General features: G+C 34.4%; 1 protein-coding gene across 1 annotated transcript in view; it reads right to left on the minus strand.

Moving 5' to 3' along the window:
- Positions 1–23,209, minus strand: part of IL1RAPL1 (interleukin 1 receptor accessory protein like 1) — a 1,535,580-nt gene that overhangs the window by 315,341 nt on the left and 1,197,030 nt on the right. The window contains exon 6 of the mRNA XM_072615230.1: positions 15,244–15,318. Coding sequence (XP_072471331.1) covers positions 15,244–15,318 — 75 coding nt within the window. The remainder of the gene's footprint in view (positions 1–15,243; positions 15,319–23,209) is intronic.

Raw genomic sequence — 23,209 nt, forward strand, 5'->3', positions numbered from 1 at the left:
CTGACCTTTCATTTGATCTGCCACTCAAATTCAAGTGGAAGCATTATTTAAAAGTTGTCTGGAGGTGAATTTTAGGAGGGCTCAGTTGAGTACCTTCTCCATCTTCAGTAGAAGCTCTTTGATGGTTGACATGGCTCCCATTTTTGTTTTTGAATTCTCAACATCTAACAGATTTCCAGGCACTTAATAGTTCCTCCATAAAGCATTATTCACTTGAGCTTAAACACAGATCCAACAGACAAAATTTTATATTGTCTTTCTCTGTTCTACAACCCATTGATTCTATTGATTATTCACAAAGGATTGAAAAAAATGGCTAGGCTACAGAGGCATATTGTATCTAGGCTATTACTAAATGGGTGAGGGAAATTTGTTCCTCAAATTCCAACCTTCTCACAACAACATACTAGAACATAATATTAGAGGTCAGTTCATGAACACCTAGAAAAGGAAGTAGTGTTCACAAAGAGCCAGCAAGGCTTCATCAACAAAGAGTCAAGCTAGAAAAACACACTTTATTTTGTTTTTCTATTAAAGAAGGTTACAATACTGGTAATGTTCATGAATGAAGATGGAGTATCAAAGAAAGGAAATCCTGGGTTCAAGTCCCACGCCTGGCACATACTATCTGTGCCATCCTATGCAAGTCATAAAGATGCTGTGTCTACTCTATAAAATTATAATTGGCAGAAAAAACACCAACCTGCTTTTCAGTAGTGATCTTCCTCACCTAGGATTTAGCCATACCAACGAAACCATTGGTTCTGTGACCCTTCTTCATTTCCCCATGAAGAATATTGGTAGATCAAGGGAATATGGTAATATGGCTGGCCTAAATGTTTGCAACACATTTAATTAAAATTTCTCATATTATTCTTTGTAAGGCAGATGAAGAATTTAGAACTGGGTGATGATACAATTAAGGGTATTAATTATATACACATAAAAATGAATTGTCATTAAGGGTTCTACATTATCTTATCAGGAGATCTCCAATAGAGTAGCTACTTCAAAGATCTACCCTTGTCTTTGAACTTGAATTATGCTATATATATTTATATGTATTGGAGGGGGGGGAGAGAGAGAGAGAGAGAGAGAAAGAGAGAGAGAGAGAGAGAGAGAGAGAGAGAGAGAGAGAGAGAGAGAGATGGCATACTTTGTAAATAATAATGATGTACAAGTAGAAGGAATAGCTAACACTATATAATACTTTACCAGGATTTCAAAAGACTTGAACAAGCTAGACTATTTGGTCAAATTCAATAAGATAAAATTTAATAGAACTATGTGAAAAGTTTTATGCGTGGGTCTTCCCCAATTAGATTATAAACTCTTTGAAGAAGACACACAAGAGAAAGCTGAGATAGTTGCAAAGGTGGAAAAAGAGGGTGCCAGATTGGGAAAACCAAAGAAATCAAAAAATAATGCAGCTGCGTATGAAATGAGAAAGCTCTCTTGGCCCCCCTCCTTGAATGGAAGATTTAAAGTTCATGGCTCTGCCTTCCAATCAAAGGAAAATGATGAAGTATGAGTATCAAGGCTTATTGGATCATGTAGGATGATGAGATTTTCCAATGATGACATTTCTAGTGGCATGATGGGAAAGTCACAGAAGACTTAAAGGAGTGTAGGTCAGTGACAAAGGAAAATTTAGACTTTGATGGATTACAAACTCAATGTGATTCAACAGTTTCCTATGGAACTCAAGAGAGCTAAAGTGAAGCTCCATTGAGAAGTATGGTTTTTATGGATAGCAATGTGATACTCTTTTTGTCAGCTCTCTAGCCTATGCTGAGCTCTCAGCAACATATTTAGGAAGGCGATAGAGAAACTGCTCATTGTATGGAGTGGAGGAAACCAGCATGATGAGAGCTTTCAGGTTAATGTCACATAGCCTACCATTATTTAGCCTGGAGAAAAGGAAGCCCTGGGGTGAGGAGTGTGGTAGCTTTCTTCAAGTTCTGATGGGCTATTACCTAGAAAGAAGGTTTGGTCTAGCTCTGTTTAGCCCTAGAGGCAGAACTGGAAAATAATTTGTGGAAGAAGTAAATTTAGGCTTAATATAACATAAATCTTCTTAACAACAAAATTTATCCAAAAGTGTAATGGTAATGAGTTCTTTTTGTGACACTGGATTTCCTGCTTAATGAAAATCTTTAAGGAAAGGCTGCACTGACTACTAGTCAGGCTTATAATACATTCCTTTTTTCAGAAATGCAGTGAAATTGATGGCCTCTGAGTTCCCTTTCAAAGCTGAATTCTGTTAATGTTTTGATTCTATGAATAAATCGAAGGTAACATCCAATAAACTAGGTGGTTCCAATTTTTAAGGTGTGAAATTTCAGTGGTAAGGATTTATTTAAATTTTGGATTCATTAAAATGTGGAATATGAGATAACAGCTCTGTTGAGACATATTAAGTCACTCTTCACTTTTATTAACAAGACATAGAGAGGCAGTGTGGCAAAGTGGATGCAAAGCTGCTGTCTCTTGATGCCAAATGGCTAACCCAATTCACTTTATATCTCAGTGTCCTAAGCACCTTTCTTAGACTAATTTGCAAAGAAATTTCCAGCCTGCATTAGTAGAGGGAGTTTCCTCATCTGGGATTTCCCTATATCACCAATTCCTGGTCTAGTCCTCATTCCTGTTCTATTCAAGGCATAGTTCTGGGTTCTAGATAGACAGGGTTATTTGGCATAGCTAGAGGAATGGATAGATAATTAAAACTAGCTTGCCAATTTGTTTCAATTTAAATGAATTATGCATTATAATCATCCAATGAAAGTAATACAACTTGAAGATATCTATTTCTTCATTCTTTGGCCGAAATTGCTAAGTTGCACACTGAATGAAACTGTTTGGGACACAGAACTGCCATTCTTAAACGTGAGTCCAATAATTCATGGGTTTTGCTACCTAACGTCACAACTGGTTTGAACATCCCAACAATCAGTTCATTTTTACTTAAACAAGAATAAAACTACAGTTCCTAGCTGTTGTCCTACTATGGTGCTTCATCATCACTTAGAGGTGCTTAAACTTTGGAAGAAAATCTGTGCAGTACAGTTGAAGCATTATTAGGATTTTACCAACTTGTCCTTGCCCCTGCTTCAGATTCCCTCTCTTCTTAAGATGCATCTTAGGTACCAACTTCTACAGGAAGCTTTTTCCAGTCCTCCCAGCTATTTATTCCTTCTCTTCCATACTATCCTTTATTTATTTATATTCATTAAGTTTGCATTTCTTATATACATGTGTTAATGTGCTATGTAAATTTTTTTGTCATCTTCCCCTTGAAGATGCAACTTCTTTGGAGTAAAGATTTTTCCATTCTTTGAATTTGTATCCCCTGTGCCTGGTACAGTGCCTGGCACATACAAGGTAATGATAATATTAATAACTATGATTTATATAAAGCTTTGAAGTTTGCAAAACATTTTATAAGTAATCTCATTGAAAACTTATAACAACAATTATAATCCTAAATTTATATATGAGAAAACTGAGACTGACAGGATTTAAGTGACTTGCTCAGGGCTACATAGCTGGTAAGAGAGTCAGAAACTAAGGATTCCTAACTCCAGGGCTCTCTCCACTGTGCCATCTAGCTACTTTTAGGAAGGACTTAATCAGTACTTGTTGATTGAGTGAGTGATGCAGTAAAGATTTCTACTTTGAACCTTACAATGGACTGCATGTTTGCAGTGTAATGATCAATGTGGAAGTATTCAGAGAAGCCAAAACAAAATTATGGCCATCACTTACTAAGTGCTGGAGAACTTAGAATTTATATCTGTGGAGGGAGTATCTCCACTGATGACTTCATAGATCTCTCAAGCACTGAAGTAAGCCTCTCAATACAATTTATTCATTTCTGCAGGGACTAGATAGATTGCCCAGTCTCTCAGCCATTCTGAAGTACTGTTCATTAGAATCTCCAATAGCTTGTCAGAAAGGATGTCATGAAGCAAGGGAGGTCATAGGTATATTAAGAACAGGAGTATCAGGAAGTGCAAAGTAGGATGCTCTGCAGAAGAGGCACTATACATTGACTGACCTCTAATTGGTGGGGTGAAGGATAGAGACAGCCCAGTCAGCCTTTTCCTAGTTGTACAACTACAGAGAATCAATAGAGGTTGTGATTATTAATCTATGAAACATATTAACAGTAAGTCCAGAACAACAGTTGCAGAAGTAAAATATTTCTTTCATTTTCTTCCTATGTGAAATTAACCAGAAATTATGAGGTAAGTTTTGTCTTTGCAGAAATGAAAATTTGAATTATGCAGTTAATTCAAATGTAACGCCTTTCTCCCAATTCTTCTTTGTCTCGGAGCCATATAATTTAGCCAAAGTCCATGTACATTTTAACCCACGTTGTTTGACTTTACTTCATTACACCAATAGCTTTAGTCAACAAAAACAAACCTCTGCAATGGTCTGATTACAGTTAGGTTTTCCTCTCTGACTTAAATTTATTTTGCATATGAGAATTAACTATGTGCTACTTACTTCACTCCTGAGATAAAAGTTAACTTATTCCAGTGATAAAAGATACTCTTGAGGTCTCTATCTCACTTTATATTATGATGACATATCTACACTCTTGATTATAGCAACGTATTCTAAAGGAGAAAATTGGGATGAAAATTGCCATTGATGGAAAATAAAAATGACAATTTAAAAACTTCAAATTTTGTGAATTATATTTATAATACCTGAATATAGTATCTTTAGTTTTAGTTCTGTTAGGATTTTTTTAATGTGTTAAAGAGTTCTGATGCATTCCCTCATCCCACTGAGGGAATGCCTAACAGGCTTAGTGGAGAAATTGAGTCCAATAATACATATATTATTCATAAAAAGAGTTATTTTTATTTCCCAGATCAACTTAACAGCATTGGAAGAGGCAAGACATTTATACTTCCACCTTAGAACTTATAGCCTCAGTTAAAACCCTCACTTCTTTTTTTTTTTATGGAAAAGAAAATGAAATTTCATGTTTCCACTGAAAGTTTCCTATGTTAATGTTACATAATAATTTGAAGAAAACTCAATAGATGAAAAAATAGTTTTAGACATAAATTAGGGAATTAAACATTTTTCTAGTTTGCAAAATGATTTTCTGCAGGATTCAGTCACCTTATCCTACAGATTTTAATAATATCTCAAAGTTCTCAAGTTCATCACAGCTTATATAGTGCATAAATGAACAAACAGACACACCCACAAACACACCACACATGTATATAACATTTGAAATTCATAATATCACTATGGTCATATAGTCAGTGGAGTAAGTTTGAAAGAAACTTTCTCAGAGCCATTCTTTTCTTCCAAGAGTGATTCCTTCTCAAAAGCTTGGTTCAGGGGTGGGGAACTTGAGGCCTTGAGGTCACATGTGGCCCTCTAGGTCCCTGAGTACAGCCCTTTGACTGAATCCACACTTCACAGAAGAAATCCCTTTATTAAAATGATTTATTCTGTGAAATCCCAGGGAGGATTTAGTCAAAAGGCCACACCCAAGGACCTAGTAGGACACATGTGGCCTTAGGGCCACAGGTTCACCATCCTTGGTTGGCTCAGCTCTTGAATTAGAATCCTGAGAGGACTTAGAACTCTTCCAGCACTATGCTATTGCCATACTTGAATGAGTGACACCAAACTGGTTTGCCTCTCCTACACATATCCCAAGAAACCTGATATGATGTTCTCAACGAAACACAAGAAATGTCATGTATGTTATTGTATGCTTATCATTGAATGTATAAAAATTTATAATTCTCTCAAATTAAGGGTTTATTCACAACTAGTTTATATGTTTGATGGATTCTATTGATGTTTCTGGACCTTCTTTGATTATATTAATTGGGGTAAATGTGGAACTCTACAACCATAAAATTAGTATAATAATAATTCTACTATACAAGGTTGCAAAGAGGAAAGGGCTCTGTAAAACTTAATGCTCTATAGTACTGAGAATTGTTAATCCCCTCAAAAATTCTGATTCACTCTTATATAAACAATTTATTTCCCCTAAGGAATGATCTTGGCTTACTCTTTTTGTTGGTGATTCTACCTTGTCATGTCAGGGCAGTTAGGTGGCATAGTATACAGAAGGCTTGGCCTGGAATTGGGAAGACCTGAGTTCAAATCCAACCTCAGACACTTTACTAGCTGTGTAAAACCTTGTGTTGTGGGTCACATCAATTTTTCATTTCTGAAACAGATAATTTTCAATTTGAGTTTCCCAGCCCCTCTCCATAAATATGCTAGTTGTCCATCACAGAGGCAATTCAAAGCAAAAGATCATATGTTTGTCTAAAGTTTTACAGTTTTAACCTTGAATTCCTTTAGAACTTTTATATTGATGCCACTGAGTTGGGTTGATTCAATTATATGTGATAAAAATCAAAATAGGATTTTTTGTTATTTTTGTTTTAATGTAATCAAGTGTTTCTGATTGAATCTTGCCTTTATCAATCAAGAGTCTTTACTAGGAGTAAAGTACAGAAATAAGAGTTTCTTTAACTAGAAACACTATATTGCTAAGGTGATTAAAGATCTTCCCCACCCATTAATGGACTGCCTATTAAGGGGAGTTTGATTAGGAAAGATTTGTAGGAACACCCATAGTTTTAGTTAATCAGGCACTGGTTCTCAAGGGTTGGGCTGCCCTCTGGCTCTGAAAAGAGGTATAAATACTCTGAGGTTGAGGTTTTACTTTGGGGCTTAGTTTTTGGTTTGAGTGCCACATGAGAACTCCAGGAAGCCTCTAAGGAAGGAGCCCCCCAGCTTTGAGAATCCCAATGTTGTGCTTCCCTCTCTGGTAACTGCGGTCAGACAATTTGGGTCCAATTGTCTGTTGAATTCAGGCAGAGGAAGTCATGTCTGTTGATCTTTAGATTTTTCTGTTCTGGGTGCTGACTCCCTGAAGTAACTGAATGATATATTTACTTGGTTAAAGGAATGATACATGTGCTTGATTAAAGTGATTGCTGACCCTTTGAAAGTTGTTTTCCTTTTATGAATGCAGATCTAAGAACCTGTGATAGCAGGTCCCACTGTGCATGTTGGGGTTTTTACTGCTACATTTTTTTCAGTCAGAACTAAACTGCATAATCTATTTAGTTTTCTGTATATATCATACACAAGTTCAATATTTTAATATGGCTCATTTTATATTGAAGTGAATATAACTGAAGCTTTATGCCCAAATGTATGGATGCAAAGCTATCCAAGTACTCCCTCCAAAATCTTGTATAAGTCTATATTATTAAAAGCCCAAGAACCATTATCTTGATGCTATAGTGAGACCAGTGAGGAAGAACGAAAAAGAAAGGATGTTTTTCTTTTTGTCATAAACAATATTGCATATTATTATTTTCATCATAGCAAAATAATCTCTCTGCCCCTAATAAAACATGACTTTTTATCCTCAATCAATTTTCCTTTCCTGACATTGGCAGGACACTTACTCTTTTGTCTCCATACCTTGTTCTTCTGGATTGGGTTAAAATGTCTCAAATTTAATCTCAAATGATAAGTAAAGGAGCTATCGTGATATCCAAATCTGATGATCTAGAGTACTCTAAGATCTCATGTTTCAGAAATTACTGCTCTGCAGAAAGATGGAAGAATTATGTTGTAGCTTACTTAATTTTATAAAAGTAATAAAATCAGTCCCCATTGTCAACACATGAAATAAAATGGAGTAATATGGAGAGAGGAGATAGAAGATCATTTGAGTAGCAATTTGATGAATTGAAAATCCCCTGGGGCTGTCCAAACAGCCCCTGGAATTGTAGGGATACCATCAGCTGTATTGATTAGAGGAACCAGGTGCAAGTCCAATGTGAGTAATGTTCCTGACATCAAGAACATGAAGAGAAAGTTAGGTGGCAAAGTAAAAAGTGCACTGGACCTAGATTCAGGAAGACTTGAGTCTAAATCCTACCTCAGATGCTTACTAGCTATGTGATCCTGGACAAGTCACTTAATCTCTGCCTCCCTCACTTTCCTTATCAGTAAAATAGCACCTACCTGCTAGTATTCTTTTGAGGACAAATTGAGATAATATTTTTTAAATACTGCAAATATTGTCATTATGTAGGTGCCACCTAATACTATAATTTAGCTAGAACATTTATTTTGACTGGTTGTTGTTTCAATGAGAAAGGAAAAGAGGCAATCCTAGAGTAAGAAGGGAAGGGCAAAGCTGCAGCAGCATAGATGGCACTGTCCTTTCCTTTGTGGGTATAATGTGGGACCCACCAGCGTTGAGGAGAAGAAAGGATGGGTTACACGGTTGGTATAGTATAATTATGGTATATCTAAGTCTTCTTCCCTCCCCTCTACATTCAGTGATTTTTATTAGCACATTTTACAAACTCAGAACTCCAGGGCACATAGATGCTCAGTAGATAGAGAACTGAGATTGAAGTCAGGAAGATCTGACTCTAAATCTATATTTAGACATTTACTAGCTTTGTTACCTTGGGCAAGTCACTTAACCTCTGTTTTGCCTATATAATGTTAATGAGAGTTGCTTCATTAGGGGAGGCTTCTTTTGTAGGAAGACTCACATTTTTTGTTAATTTCTAATAAGGCACTGGGTCACAAGGGCCATAATGTCCTTCAGTTCTGAAAAGTGTACATACACTCTGTGGTGGGGTTTTGCTTTGGGGCTTACTTTTTGGATGAAGGTTCATGTGCCAGATGAGACTCTAGGTAGTCATTAAGAAGCCCCCTGGCTTTGAAAACCCAGATGTCAGTGCTTCTCTCTCTGGTAACTATGTACATAGGTATGTAATGACCAGACAGATGGATCTCTCTGTTGATCTTTAATGCATTTATTTCTTATGGTCAGAGAGTTAGAAGTACTGTCCATTGGCCTTTATTTCTCTGCTTGTATTCTCTCTGTTAGTATATGTGATTAAAGAAGATTGTTGGCCCCTCCAAAGTTGATTTCTTTTGGGAAATCCAGATATAAGAACCTGTGCTAACAGGCCATCCTGGATGTGTCAAGGTGCTTGCTGCTACAGCCTAGGAGGAGACAGCTAAGTGGCTTAGTGGATAGAATGTTGGACCTGGAGTCAGGAAGACCCAAATTCAAATCTACTCATAGACATTTACTAATGTGAGCTTGGGCAAATCACTTAACCTCTGTTTGTCTTAATCTACTTGAGAAGGAAATGGTAGTAACTTTATCAAAAGAAACCCATAGACAGTATGATCCACAGGGTCACAAAGAGTTGTACATGACTCAATGACTGAACAACCACAAACAGTAGGAAGACAGAACTCCACTTTACTCTCAAACATTCTAGCATTTCAAATGCAACATTCTCTAAATCTGCTCCTTTTCCTCATTAAACTACTTTTTTTGGAATATTTTATTTTTCCTAATCACATATAAGAACAATTTTAACATTCAGTTTTTAAAATTTTGAGTTCCAAATTCTTTCCCCACCTATTTCCCATTCCCTTTCCCTGAGACAGCAAGAAATTTTATATAGATTATACATGTGCAATCATACAAAACATATTTCTTATATTAGTCATTTTGTGAAAGAAAACACAGTCCAAAATAAAAAATGAAGTGAAAAATTGTATGCTTCTATCTGCATTCAGACAACTTCAGCCCTTTCTTTGGAGGTAAATAGCATTTTCCAACATGAGCCCTTTGGAACTGTCCTGGAACATGGTATTACTGAAAATAGATTTCATCCACAGTTGACAATCATAAACTATTGCTGTTACTATGTCCAGTGTTCTGGCTCTGTTCACTTCACATAAGTTCATGTAAGACTCTCCAGGTTTTTCAGAAATCACTGATTAGACTCCTCTGTTAATACTATGACCATTCCCCTGATTACTCATACTTGAAAATCTGAATCATCATTGATTTCTCCTTTTCTTCCCTCACATTTAGTCATTCACCAAATCCTCGTGATTGTCTTTCTGCAACATGTTATACTCATCCACTTCTTCCCCTTCCTCCTAACACTCTCCTATCTGGATATTTAGCTCCTGCTCTGGTATCATTCTAATTGGTAAGGACTCATCATCCCTTCACCTGATCATGATGTCTTCCTGCCATGACATTGGACATTCTCTACTCTCAGCACATTTTCTACTTGCTTTTTTATTTTTTGTTTTTGTTTTTGCTTTGGAAACAGTCATCACATCAATCCTACTATTGTTTCTGAAAACGGGCACATTATTTGAGGACCATACCGCCCCATGCAATATCCTTGGGACTTCACCCTTCTCTGGCCACCATTCTTTTGTTGTATGTGTTGTTTCTCTCTGTTAGATTTAGATCTTTGAGGGCATGGGCTATCTTTCTTTTTTATTTGTAACTCCAGAACTTAGCAGAGTGACTGACAGATAGTAAATGCTTAATACATGTTATTACCTTTCTTTTCTCTTTCTTCTTGCTTCTAACAATTTTTTTAAGGTGCTGGACACTGAGGACACAAAGATGAAAGTAAGATCATCTCTGCTGTCAGGGAGGTTTTGGTTTATATGGGCAGAGGGAGATGTTACTCCATATATCATGGAATAACAGAACTGGCTACTAATTCCAGTACTTTTGAGCACGTGAAGAATGTGACTGATGCAACTCCTTAAATTCAAGCTGACTCCCAGGAGTCTCATGATGAAGTATCTCCAAGAAATATTGAATCATGAAAAGACATTCCACAACTGCTTCTAATCTGCTATCCACTTGGCTCATTTCCCATTATTCATGCAATCAAAACCTTCCGCTTGGCATACTACAATACCCTACTAATTAGTCTCTCTACCTGAAGTATCTCCCTCCTTTAATCCATTACACACACTGCTTGCCAGATAAATTAATCTGAAATATTCATAATTCATCACTATGATCATGCAACTATATGCCTTAAAAATTGCCACTGGCTATGGGATATGTTCCAAATTTGTGAAACCTCTGGCTTTGTCCTATCTTGTCAGCCTTTTCTCGCACACTGCCCTTGGCTTGCTCTGCAACAGAGTAAAATTGGAGCACTCTCAATTTTCCATGCTTTCCCACCTCAATGGCTTTGCTAACTCTTCTTAACAACTGTCCTTCTTACCATCATTACTCTTTGACAGTCTATTTATCCTTCAAAGTTCAGCTCAAATGTCACCTCTTGCATGAACATTTTTCCCTCCAGGGAGAAGAAGGGGAAAAAATATTTCCATTTCTTAAACAATAATGTACATGTTTTATGTGGTATTACTGGGCATTGGTTTATGCCATCATCTCTTCATACATTTTTCAAATATATTTTCTGCTACTAAATCCAGTTTCCTGACTTCAAAAGATGATGCTTTATCTATAATTTTAGGTTCCTCAGTCCTTAGCATATTTGACTTCCACAGAGTAGGTTTTCAATAAACGTCTATTGAATTGATAACTGAGAAAAAGGGAACAAAATTCAAGGTTTAAAGGGATAATCTAGACAAAAGTAAATGATTACTTTTGGATGATTTTCTCTTCGGCTAGAAATGCAAAATTTGGAGAACCAAAAAGCATGAAATCTAAAAAGGAAAGGAACTATCTCCAATGATGAGAAAAGAGAATAGGAAAGGGTAGGTAACAATGGAGAAAAACTTGGCTGGCTTCAAGTTTTCCCTAACATTAGTTCTGTATGGTGGAGCGCTCTGTTGACTTTTTCTTTCACCATGGCATATATACAATTTAGATGGGAACATGACATTGAACTCTATAATGTAGTAGACCAACCACTTATTAGTATTCATGAAGATCTTTTAAGTGTTTGACAGTTATAAAAGAGATTGATTTGCACAGCGAAATTAAGTTATATACAGAATTATCCTCCACCCCAATGCCTAAATGAATTTTGAATGTATAGAATGAACACAGAGATAAAATTAGGAAACTATAGGGTAGCAAATTCAACAGAACTTTAAAAGCAAATATCATCTCTGACCCACACTTCAATTATCTTCAATATTAGCACAAAATTTAATTGGTTTTGTGTAGTTGAATGTTTAATACAATGCGACTCCAACGTAGGTTCTGAATGACCTTTTTACGTACGATTGGAACATATATAAATGCATATAGCTAAATTTTCTTTTAAGTTTCACTCTGTTGGTAAGTATCTAGTGAGTTACTCCCATTCTTTAGCCATTCAATTCTGGTGGATCTCCTAAATCTGACAGTTTTTCAATCTCTGGAAGGGGTGTCAATTTTCTTTGCATAGTTAGCTAGTCTATATTGGATGAAATATAACAGTAGAAACTACCATTTCCATAGTATTTCCAATGTGCCCGGCACTGTGCTAAACACTTTTCAAATATCTCAATTGACTCTCACAACAGATACTGGAAGGTAAGTGCTATTATTATCCCCAATATACAGTTGAGACAACTTAGACAAAGAGAAGTCAAGTGACTTATTGAAGATCATACAGATGGTAGATTTTGAACTCAGGTCTTCCTGACTTTAACCCCAGCGCTTTAGTCACTGTGCCATCTAGATGTCTTCTAAAAACTAAAATAATTTGATTTAATAATTTTAAGCAAAATAATTCAATCATTTAAAGGATTAATTTTGCTTTCATTTCCTTTATATTATTATATTTTACGTATTCTTCTATATACATATATCATATATTCTTCTTTATATTGTGCTAGAACAGGCAAGATGGAATAAAGGATAGAGAGTTGGACTTGAAGGAAGTTGCTACAAATATTGTAATGTTGCTACAAATCCCAATTCTGACAATTGTTAGTCTCATGACCCTGGACAAGTCCCCAAATCTCTTGGTGATTTGTGCCACACTGGAAGAATGTAAATCACAGGAATGGTGGTTACTTGAATTGTTAGATGGACGTTTGATACAAGGAGTTTGATGTAACAATGAAATCTCAGATCTAGTTGCTATCTTAAGTTTTACTAGTTCTTTCCTAATCAATATTTATGTTCAGCTAATCTGAGAATCTCAATAATTTACAAAAAAGTATTATTAAATGAAGTTTGGTTGTATATGTTTCTAGCAAGACACACACTGAATTTGTTAAATATTTCTGTTCTTTTTCAGACCAATAATTATCTTGAAAAGTTTGACAGGAAATTAGAAACGGCTAAGTTTTAAAATAGGCTAGTATATTCTGAATAAGTCTAGCTAATCAAAGTTTGTCTAGTATTCACATTCTTTTTGCCAGTGAGAATATGTTAATATACATATTTCCTATAGCATTTTGATAACAAATGATTTCCTAATTCTTGTCACACTTTCAAACCTGCATATGAAATTGTCACATTTCCAACTTGTTTTTCTTATTCATCAATAAATAGTTTTGAGAAAAATGATTTCTGTTCACAAGAAAGTATTTGACAAATTATTCATCTCACTTTATGAAACATTGTATTAAAAGGTAAAGTGCAATATGACATTTTATACTGAAAAAACCCAATAATTAATGTGTTGACAAATCAGAAGATTCTTTTGATTACAATTTCAAAAATATTAAAAATGGATTTCATTTTTTGCCGAGACATTATGGATAGCAAGATTCAGGAATACCACCTAGGATACTGCTAAATTTGTACAATTAACACTGAGATGATTTTCCCAAGTAACAACTCTATTTACACATGAACATTTCTACAGATTTATACTTTTTTTTAAAGAAAATAACCATTAAGTAATAGTTTCAATGCAATAACAGCAGCATTAACCACAACAAAACAATAAAAACCCATTAAAAACAATTTAAACCTTGGATGGCTTGATTTGAACAGCTAAATCTTTGTGTAGATCAGATCAGAGATTCCCACAACACTTATCAGCATTACACACAAACTTCCAGCTAGCTCTAATAATGATGGTATCTTGTATTTATATGACATTATGTGACCAAAACACAAACTTCAAAAATCAAATGAGAATCCTGTACCACAGCCATGTGTTGCATTGAGACCTTAAATAAATTTTACATAAGATTTCTATGTTAATATCATTATTTTGTTAATTATAACTTTTGCATTTGAATTCCTTCTAACACAAGGGTTTTATTGATCTTAAGATCACAACCATGTTCTTTATCATTGGTATATTGGATCAGAATGGGAAGAACCACTATACTCACTTGTAGACCAGAATAATGAATTCTAAGTGTGATTATAATTTCAAATTCTATGACATTTATAGAAGTAATGTATTTGGGCAAAGTTATTAAATTTCATATCTCTACAAACAGAGCAAATTTTCCAAATGCATATATATATATATAAACATGTGTACGTATAAAATCATTTTAACTTGCAAATCCAACCATAATTCCAAATGGTTTTCTGCTAAGCATACTACAAAACTTATACACACTCAATAACCTTCAAAATAAAAATAAAAACCAAGAGAATGTTAATCCATTTATAAATTTATAAAATGATGAATAAATGATCAATATTCTATGTGATGTAGCAGCAGCAAACTATTCAATATCTTTTACTTGCTTATAAGGCCATGTCAAACAGCAGGAAGTCAGAAAACATCATTTGATCAGATAAAGAATTGGACCAAAATTATTCAACAATTTGGTCTTGGTCTGTTTTTACCCAACCATTATAGTTACAGTGTAAAGGATTATTTAAAAGACTTAACAGGATATTTCCAATTATCATCCAATTGCTTTTGAACAACTTTGTCAATATTTATTTTAATGTTTTAATAAGAAGACCTATTGTAATTGATTAGGCAGGAAGTACACAATTACTAAAGTACAGTGGTGGACCTATAAAGAGCTATATTACCTTTCTTCCTGAATATAATATTGTTTTAAAATGTTACTATACTATACTAATCTTATATTCAGTCACTTAATATTGAGTTGAAAATGGATAGATGTTTGCATTTCAATAAACTTAAGTCATGTGAACACAGATACAGATGAACCTAAAAAATAGTTCATATGAAGCACATGAGACAAAAACATTATTTCTACACCTTCATGCCATACCTAGGCTTGTCAATGAACTCCGTTGGGTGCAATAGGTCACATTTTATGGTCTGTGTTCAGTTTCTTTCCATCAGATACGCAAAACGTTAAGTTCATACTTAGTCATGCATGGAATCAAAACAGATTTATATAAAGATCAAACAGAATGAGAATAGAAATATATATATATATACATATATACATATACATATACATATATATATTATATATATACTTAATAAAATAAAAGTTACTTACCTAACTGGGTCTCCTGAATTGTCAGTTTACTTTCTGAAGGGTACAACAGTTTTGGTGGTTTATCTGTCAGTGGAGCTAAAACAAAAAGAAACAAATCAGATACTCTTGGTTGTATATAGAGCATATAATACAATTGATCTCATTAAGTGTATCTCAAAGTATTTTATCAAAGAACTTTAATTAAGAAATAGCTTTCTTACTGAAGGCAACAATCCCTTAGATAAATGAAAAGGTGAATATATTAAACACAGCAATTGAATTATTACACTTGTAACCTGACAGCCAAATAATGCTGAACTATCTAAATAAGACTAGATAGATCTTTAAAATGTTTTAAAATGCCTAAATAAGAGGCATTTAATTTATGCCTTTCTGTTTCTTTATGGGAATTCCCATTATTTCCATTTATAGATACAGCAAGATAAAAATAACCATAACAAATATTAATACAATATGAAACATATTATATACTATAACACAAAATAATAAAATATAATAAAAATAATGCAATATAAAATGATAGCACAACATAATACAAACCTACCACATATCTAATATGAATTCAGTGAAAGTTTGTTTGTGATGGTATAGTACTCTGACTCTTCAGCACAGACCTCTTTACACTAGGCTCTATTGTTTCATAATTATGCCACTCAATCCTCTTATTATGTACTTCCTAAAACTTCCTTTAATGAACTAAGTATCAAAATGACAGTGTTGTGAGCATACCCAATCACAAATCCCAGTAATGCGTCTCTAAAGTTTTTTTTTTATCCGAAGTAAATCTTGTAATACTGTTTTGCATCAGAAGTGTTATTTATTTACTGTTGTTTTGCTTGATAGGTTTTCATTGAATAGAAACTGGAGAGGTTCCTGCTCTTAGGTTCACTCAGTTTCTTTAGATATCAGGTCTACATATGTATGAAGTATTTAGGACACTAAGTAAATCACAAGTTTCCAAAAAAATCAGTGAATACTTCACTCTTATGTTTGCTTGAATAACTACACTGCAGACAATTAGCCAATTCTCTTTTATTAAGCTTTGTTTTTCTGATCTGATTTAATTATATGGGTACCCTGAAAGCTGCCATAGCAACTTTCACACCTTATCAAGTACAGAAATGATCAATTATGGGTGTCTGAACTAAAAGCTTCTGTTTTGAGGACTTTCTTCTTTCCTTGCCAACTTGGCATGCTGACCCAGTTGAGGTGTAGAATGCTGATCCAGACAGTAGTGTTAGGATTTGGTCAGAAGTCCTCATTTACAGAAGAATCAAGAATTAAAGCTGATCCACCAAATACCTCCCATCAGTTTTACAAGAGCATGGCTTGTACAAAATGATAAATTGTCGTAATTCATTGGAAAATATGAACCCATTTCAAGCTGACTTAGGCCATTGTTTTAGGAATAACTTTTAAAACTGAATGGAATCAAATATTTACCCATCCTTACTTGGAATTTATTCTGAATTTGTTTTCATTTCTATTTGGTAATGATTGAGATAGGGAGTCAAAGAGAAAGCTGATGGAAGTGGTGAATCACAATTTTTATTAATGGAATTGAGGCAGCTTATATCCATAGATACATCCCACTGTTTCCTTATAGATTCAATTGACTACTTTCATCCTCTCTACTAAATGTCATTTGGCTGAATCACTGAACATTAGCAATCCAGGTCTTTCATTCTCTGAAAATCACGCTGTTACAGGATGGAGCTAGAAGAGACTTTCTTTGTGTGTTGATTGTCAAATTCAACCACCTCATGTTTCAGATGAAAGAGGTGATGCTCTGAGAACTGAGGAGCATGGTAATGCTTTTGAGATACTAGACCTTCAATTTATGCTAATGGATTTCAAAGTGGACTAAGGTCATATTTACTAGGCTTAAAAAGAACTGGTTCATTTAATCAATTCAATTTGCAAAATGATTTAATGATATCAAATAAGTAAGTTAAATAGATAGTATAGTAGTAAGTAGATTATCCACAAAACTATATTCTTTTACTTCACAGATATATTGAAGAAAAAATTGCTGGACAGCAATTGTAAGTTAAGTTAAATTGAATATAATTTTCTAAAAGATGAAAAAGTTATCCATTCCTGAAGGATGTAAAATTACATATGGACAACTACATACCTACTTACCTACACACATATACATACATATATGTGTACATTCATATACAGAGATATAGTTTTATAAATAATACACATAAATGTGTGATATATAATCATAATATAATAAACATAGAAATAACTATTAATACGGGAATATATTATATAATCATTAAATATGTAAACACATATACTATGTATTCATATCTATATTTAGCCATTGGACAAAGTGTGTTGTTATCTATTGAGATCTGTGCCTATCTTTTTATCTATATCTTCATCTCAGTTATGAAACATCCTTTGATTCTCACCATATGCCCAAGAAAGTCATTAGGCAATAAATATTTATTAAGTTCATGCAACATCCCAGGTATTATGCTGAAGGTACAAATAAGAAAAAAGAGTAGATAATCCCTGACCTCAAGAAGCATACAATCTAATGGGAGAAGATCATAAAGAAAGCTAAAATGGAAATAATGCTACAGGGGTCTGATATTCATGAGTTGAAAACAGAGCAGCTATTGGGAAATAAAGTTAGCTGGAAAATTCGAAGCCAGCTATAAAGGGTGATTTTGCAGGGGATTTTATAATCATATCTAGGCTAAAACAATATCTGCTCCTAGGATGTCACATATAACAACTATATATGTTATAATAATTGTGAAATCAGAGGGCCTGGTTTTAAATCCCATATTCTCCAACTGCTACTTTGTAATTTTGGGCAAATTAAATCTCTATTTGTGTTTCAGTTTCCTAGATTTAAAAAAAAATTGGATAATGATAATTTTTTAAAACATTTATTTATTTTCAGTTTTTAATAAATACTTCCACAAAATACACACACACACATAAATACACATACACACATATATTATCTATGTCTATATCTATACACACATACATAGATACACATACACATATACATATTCTCTCCAACTATCGTAGTACTGAGAAAGGTCTCATGAGTTACAAATATCTTTCCATGTAGGAATGTAAATAGTTCAGCTTTAAGAAGTTCCTTATGATTTTTCTGTCCTGTTTATCTTTTCATGCTTCTCTTGATTCTTATATTTCAAAGTCAAATTTTCCATGCAGCTCTGGTCGTTTCAACAAGAATGCTTGGAAGTTCTTTATTTCATTGAAATTCCACTTTCCTTCTTGAAGTATTAAACTCAGTTTGCTGGGTAGGTGATTCTTGGTTTTAATTCTAGCTTCTTTGACCTCTGGAATATCCTATTCAAAGCCCTGTGATCCCTTTGTGTAGAAGCTGCTAAATCTTATGTGAACCTGATTGTGTTTCCACAATACTTGAGTTGTTTCTTTCTGGCTACTTGTAATATTTTATCCTTTACCTGGAAACTCTGGAATCTGACAGCATTCTTAGGAGTTTTCCTTTTGGGATCTCCTTCAGGAGGTGATCAGTGGATTCTTTCCATTTCTATTTTATCCTCTGGTTCTTGAATATTAGGGCAGTTTTCCTTGATAATTTCTTGTAAGACAACATCTAGGATCTTTTTTTGATCATGGCTTTTAGGTAGTCCAATAATTTTTAAATTTTCTCTCCTGGGTCCATTTTTCCAAGGCAGTTGTTTGTTCAATAAGATACTTGCATTGCCTTCAATTTTTCACTCTTTTGCTTTTGTTTTATAATTTCTTGATTTCTCATGAAGTCATTAGCTTCCACTTGCTCCATTCTAATTTTAAGGAATTATTTTCTTCAGTGAGCTTTTGAACCTCTTTTTCCATTTGACCAATTCTGCTTTTTAAGGCATTCTTCTCCCCATTGGCCTTTGGACCTCTTTTGCCATTTGGGTTAGTCTAATTTTAAAGTGTTATTTTCTTCAGTATTTTTGGGGTCTCTTTTAGCAAACCGTTTACTTGTTTTTCATGGTTTTCTTGCATCACTCCTATTTCTCTTCCTAATTTTTCCTCTACTTCACTTACTTGATTTTCAAAATCCTTTCTGAGCTCTTCTGTCTCCTGAGACCAAATCATATTTTTCTTAGAGGCTTTGGATGTAGGAGCTTTGCCTTTGCTGTCTTCTTCTGGTTGTATGTTTTGATCTTCCTCATCACCAATGATGTAAGAAAATACTTCTTCACTGACAAAGTAAGAATCTATAGCCTCTTTTTTCTCCCCTGTTTGCTCATCTTCCCAGTCAATTATTTGACCTGTGAGCTCTTTTTTAAGTTGAGGGCTCCAGAAGCAGCCACCATTTCAGCAGTAGCTGCCACCACTCTGAAGTGAGGGCCACTCTCGGGATGGGCCTGGAGCTGGACCACACTCTCACCCAGGTAAGAGACCCTTCAAACTGACCTTCTAAGCTGCCTTAGGTGTTTATGGGTTGAAAAGTCTGGAAACCACCTCAGCTACCAGTGATTCAGTCCCCTCAGGCCTCAGGCCTGTTCAAGTTCTATCTGTACCTGTGCAGCGTGAACATCCACAATAAATTGTGCTCCATTCCCACCCTAGTGGGATAGAGTCTTCCTATCTACCTTGCAGATTGTCTTCAGTCTGTCATTTTGTGGCTTCTGCTGCTCTAGAATTTGTTTAGAGCCATTTTTACAGGTTTTTTGAGGGGTTTGGGGTGAAACCTAAAGAGCCTACTTATACTTCACCATCTTGGCTCTGCCATTATAATAGTTTAAGAATCATTTCATTCATGTAATGCTGCCAACGTATTCAATTTATTAATTTACATTTTAAGACAACCTAAATCCTAAAACATTATACAAGCATTTTTAATAGAAAAATTGCTATGGCACATTCTATTAAAATGATTTTCTTTTCTAGATTATTTATCACTTTGGATAGACATGTGAATGGAAACTTCTAGAGAAGCCAGTAGCTTAACTATTGGATTACATAAAGCAGTACCTAGTGAAGCTAAGATTCAAGTGCACAGCTACTTAAAATCACAATTTATGAGCATGAATGAAGATATTCACAAATTCAATTCTTGACACAGAAAACCAAATTGAATTAAAAAATAAAGCAGTTGGAAAGATCCAAACTTGCTCTCAATTCATTTCTTCAGGGTCTAATATATAATTGAAAGAAATTTCAAGAAAATTCCTTCCAAATAAAAAATATGAAATTATTTGCATCAGACTATAACTAGGTCAATGTAACATTTTTTTTTGTCAAGAAAACAGCAGGTCTTTGGGTCTATTTCATGTATGTTTGTAGATCTTATGAACATATACATGTACATGCATACATAATATATTCATATACTATACACACATATACATATATATGATTTTTTGCATGAGTTAATCACTTACTAGATATCGCTATGAATGTATAAATATATGTATTGTGTGTGGATGGAGGTGGATATATACATATATACATACATACACAATATATTTATACACATATACATATATATCCATATATAGCCATACAATCTCTCTTTCCATGTACATATATATTACATAGATACACACACATACACACATATGTATGTATGTATACACACATGTATATATGTGTGTATATCTATTTATCTATCCATCTATCTCCACATACATATAACCACATAACTGGATAAACAATTCTTGCTTTCATAAGCAATTAAATTTAATTTGGGGGAGACCATGGACACAAGAAAGTTCAGTTACAGGGCAGGTGAAAAAAATCCAAAATTCCTTAGGGGAGAGCAGAGTCACATGGAAAGGTCTAGAGGTCCTTAGGTAATATCATATCTGCGGATCAGATGAGGGGTGTGGTTGTGGGGGTAGACTTCAGGGGAAAAGAACCTAAGGAGCAATGATCCTTCACCTCACCAGAAATGATAGTGATTCACATCCCATCTAAGGTATTCAAGTCATGGAGCTTTTGTGGCTTCTGAGCAGCTCTAGATCAAAGCAGAGAATTAAAGGGGAAAGGAAAGAGAGGAAGAAATCCCAGAGGTGGTGATTCCTCCCATTATCTAGTTATCTTGAATGGATTCTCTGGTTCTCCAGGACCAGGGGCAGGATGTATTCTTTGATGAACTAGGGCCAGGAGATGGGATAAGAGAGAAAGGGATGCATTTAAGCTTAGTGCTGATGTATTTTAGTCACGAATAAATCTACCAGTTAAAACTGAGTCCCAAAAAGGTTCAAGATGTCTATACAATTGACAAAAGAAGTGGTTTAAGAACTATTTCATTCATGTAATGCTGCTGACACATTCAATCTCATAATTTACATTTTAAGAAAAGCTAAAAGCTGATGTCTCACATCTTATAGAAATCTCAAAAATTTGAACTTAAATAAATTTAGAATTATATTCTATTTGTCTTTTCTTTGCCATGTTGTATATTCATATTAGTTCCCATTAATGTTTTCTAGACTTGGTGACATCTGTAGAAACCAGAAGTAAACTTATTCCATGAAAGAATGTAGAAATAAACAAAGGATTATCACACACATTTGTATTTGTCATCCACACCCACAGAATATCAAAGTTTTCCTCTCTGTACTATGTGAATTTCACAACTCAAGGATGCTATTTATTTTTTATAAGTCGTTATCAAGAGGAGAGGACCATGGAAGCAAATGAATGTGTCCTTAAAGTCACAAATTATATACAAACTTCCAAAGTATAATGAAATATACCATTAGATACAGAGTTGTACCATTGAACAGAATTACTGCTTCCCTTAATTGGCACAATGTATTAAATATATTGAAAGCAAATTAGTTTAAGAAATTATCTTTATATAGTTGGTGTAACTGTTTTTCTTGCAACCTATTCCCCCATTCCTCTTCATATAGTTAGACAATGCAGATAAGGGTAATAATATTTAAAATCATTTTTATAAAACACTTTATACAGGTATCATGATCACTTTTATACACTAGTTCATTAACTCCATAGATCTCATTCTAAAAATGTATTCATTAATTGCACCTTTTATTAATGACATTTTGAATAATTGAGTTGGAGTGATGTTTTGCTGTTTCTCTCCCCACTAATGATGTGAAAAAAATCCCACAAACCAGATGAGATTAGTATGCTATTTAACCAGTGGATTACTTACTGTCAGTTTCCTATGCCATTCAAGATGACAGTTTGGAACAGGATGGTAGTGTGATACACAGGAAAGAAAGATAAATTTGGATTCAGAGGACCAGACTGGTTTGGATGCTTGACTTGGCTACTTAATAAGGGGATTCATGGGCAAGATATTTAGCCTTCTAGACTTCAGTTACCTCTTCTGTAAAATGAGTGAATTAGATTAGCTGATATTTCATGTCCTTAAAAGTTCAAAATCAGTGATCCTATAATCTTATTATCCTAACACAGAACCCTAGAGAGGAACAAGTGATTTCAGACAGTGTAATCAGATAAACAGTTATTAATGGAATATGACATATGGGATCATTGTAGGCCAATTTTTTTTAGGAAACAGCCATACCTAATTACAGGTTTTGAAGCAGTATGTCTACAGACTGACAAAACTCCTAGAGGAGAAAACAAAGACATCACCTGCTACCCTGATTCTAGGTCTCAGATGACAAAGTAATCAATAGAGTCCATCCCAGAACCTCCACCATTCCTCCACTGCTTAGTGACACCAAAACCGCCTCCTGGCTACTAATCTTTTTCTCCCCTTGCCCTCCTTTGTCTACAATGAAGAATATCACCTGGTATCTCAAAATGGAGAAGTGATTTAAAAAAATAAGATAACAAGGCAAAGTAACTAGTCCTTATGAAGACGTAGGTTCAGATACTAAGTAATGGAAGGTTACACTTCTATAGGTGTAGGACATTCTCAATTGCCTATATGGATTAAATCAGAGATAATCTGTGTATCTTAAAATAAAGTACCATTGTTCTCGATGGTTATTTTAAATAA

The sequence above is a fragment of the Notamacropus eugenii genome, chromosome 5 (genome assembly GCF_028372415.1).
Source record: "Notamacropus eugenii isolate mMacEug1 chromosome 5, mMacEug1.pri_v2, whole genome shotgun sequence".
Lineage (NCBI taxonomy): Eukaryota > Metazoa > Chordata > Mammalia > Diprotodontia > Macropodidae > Notamacropus > Notamacropus eugenii.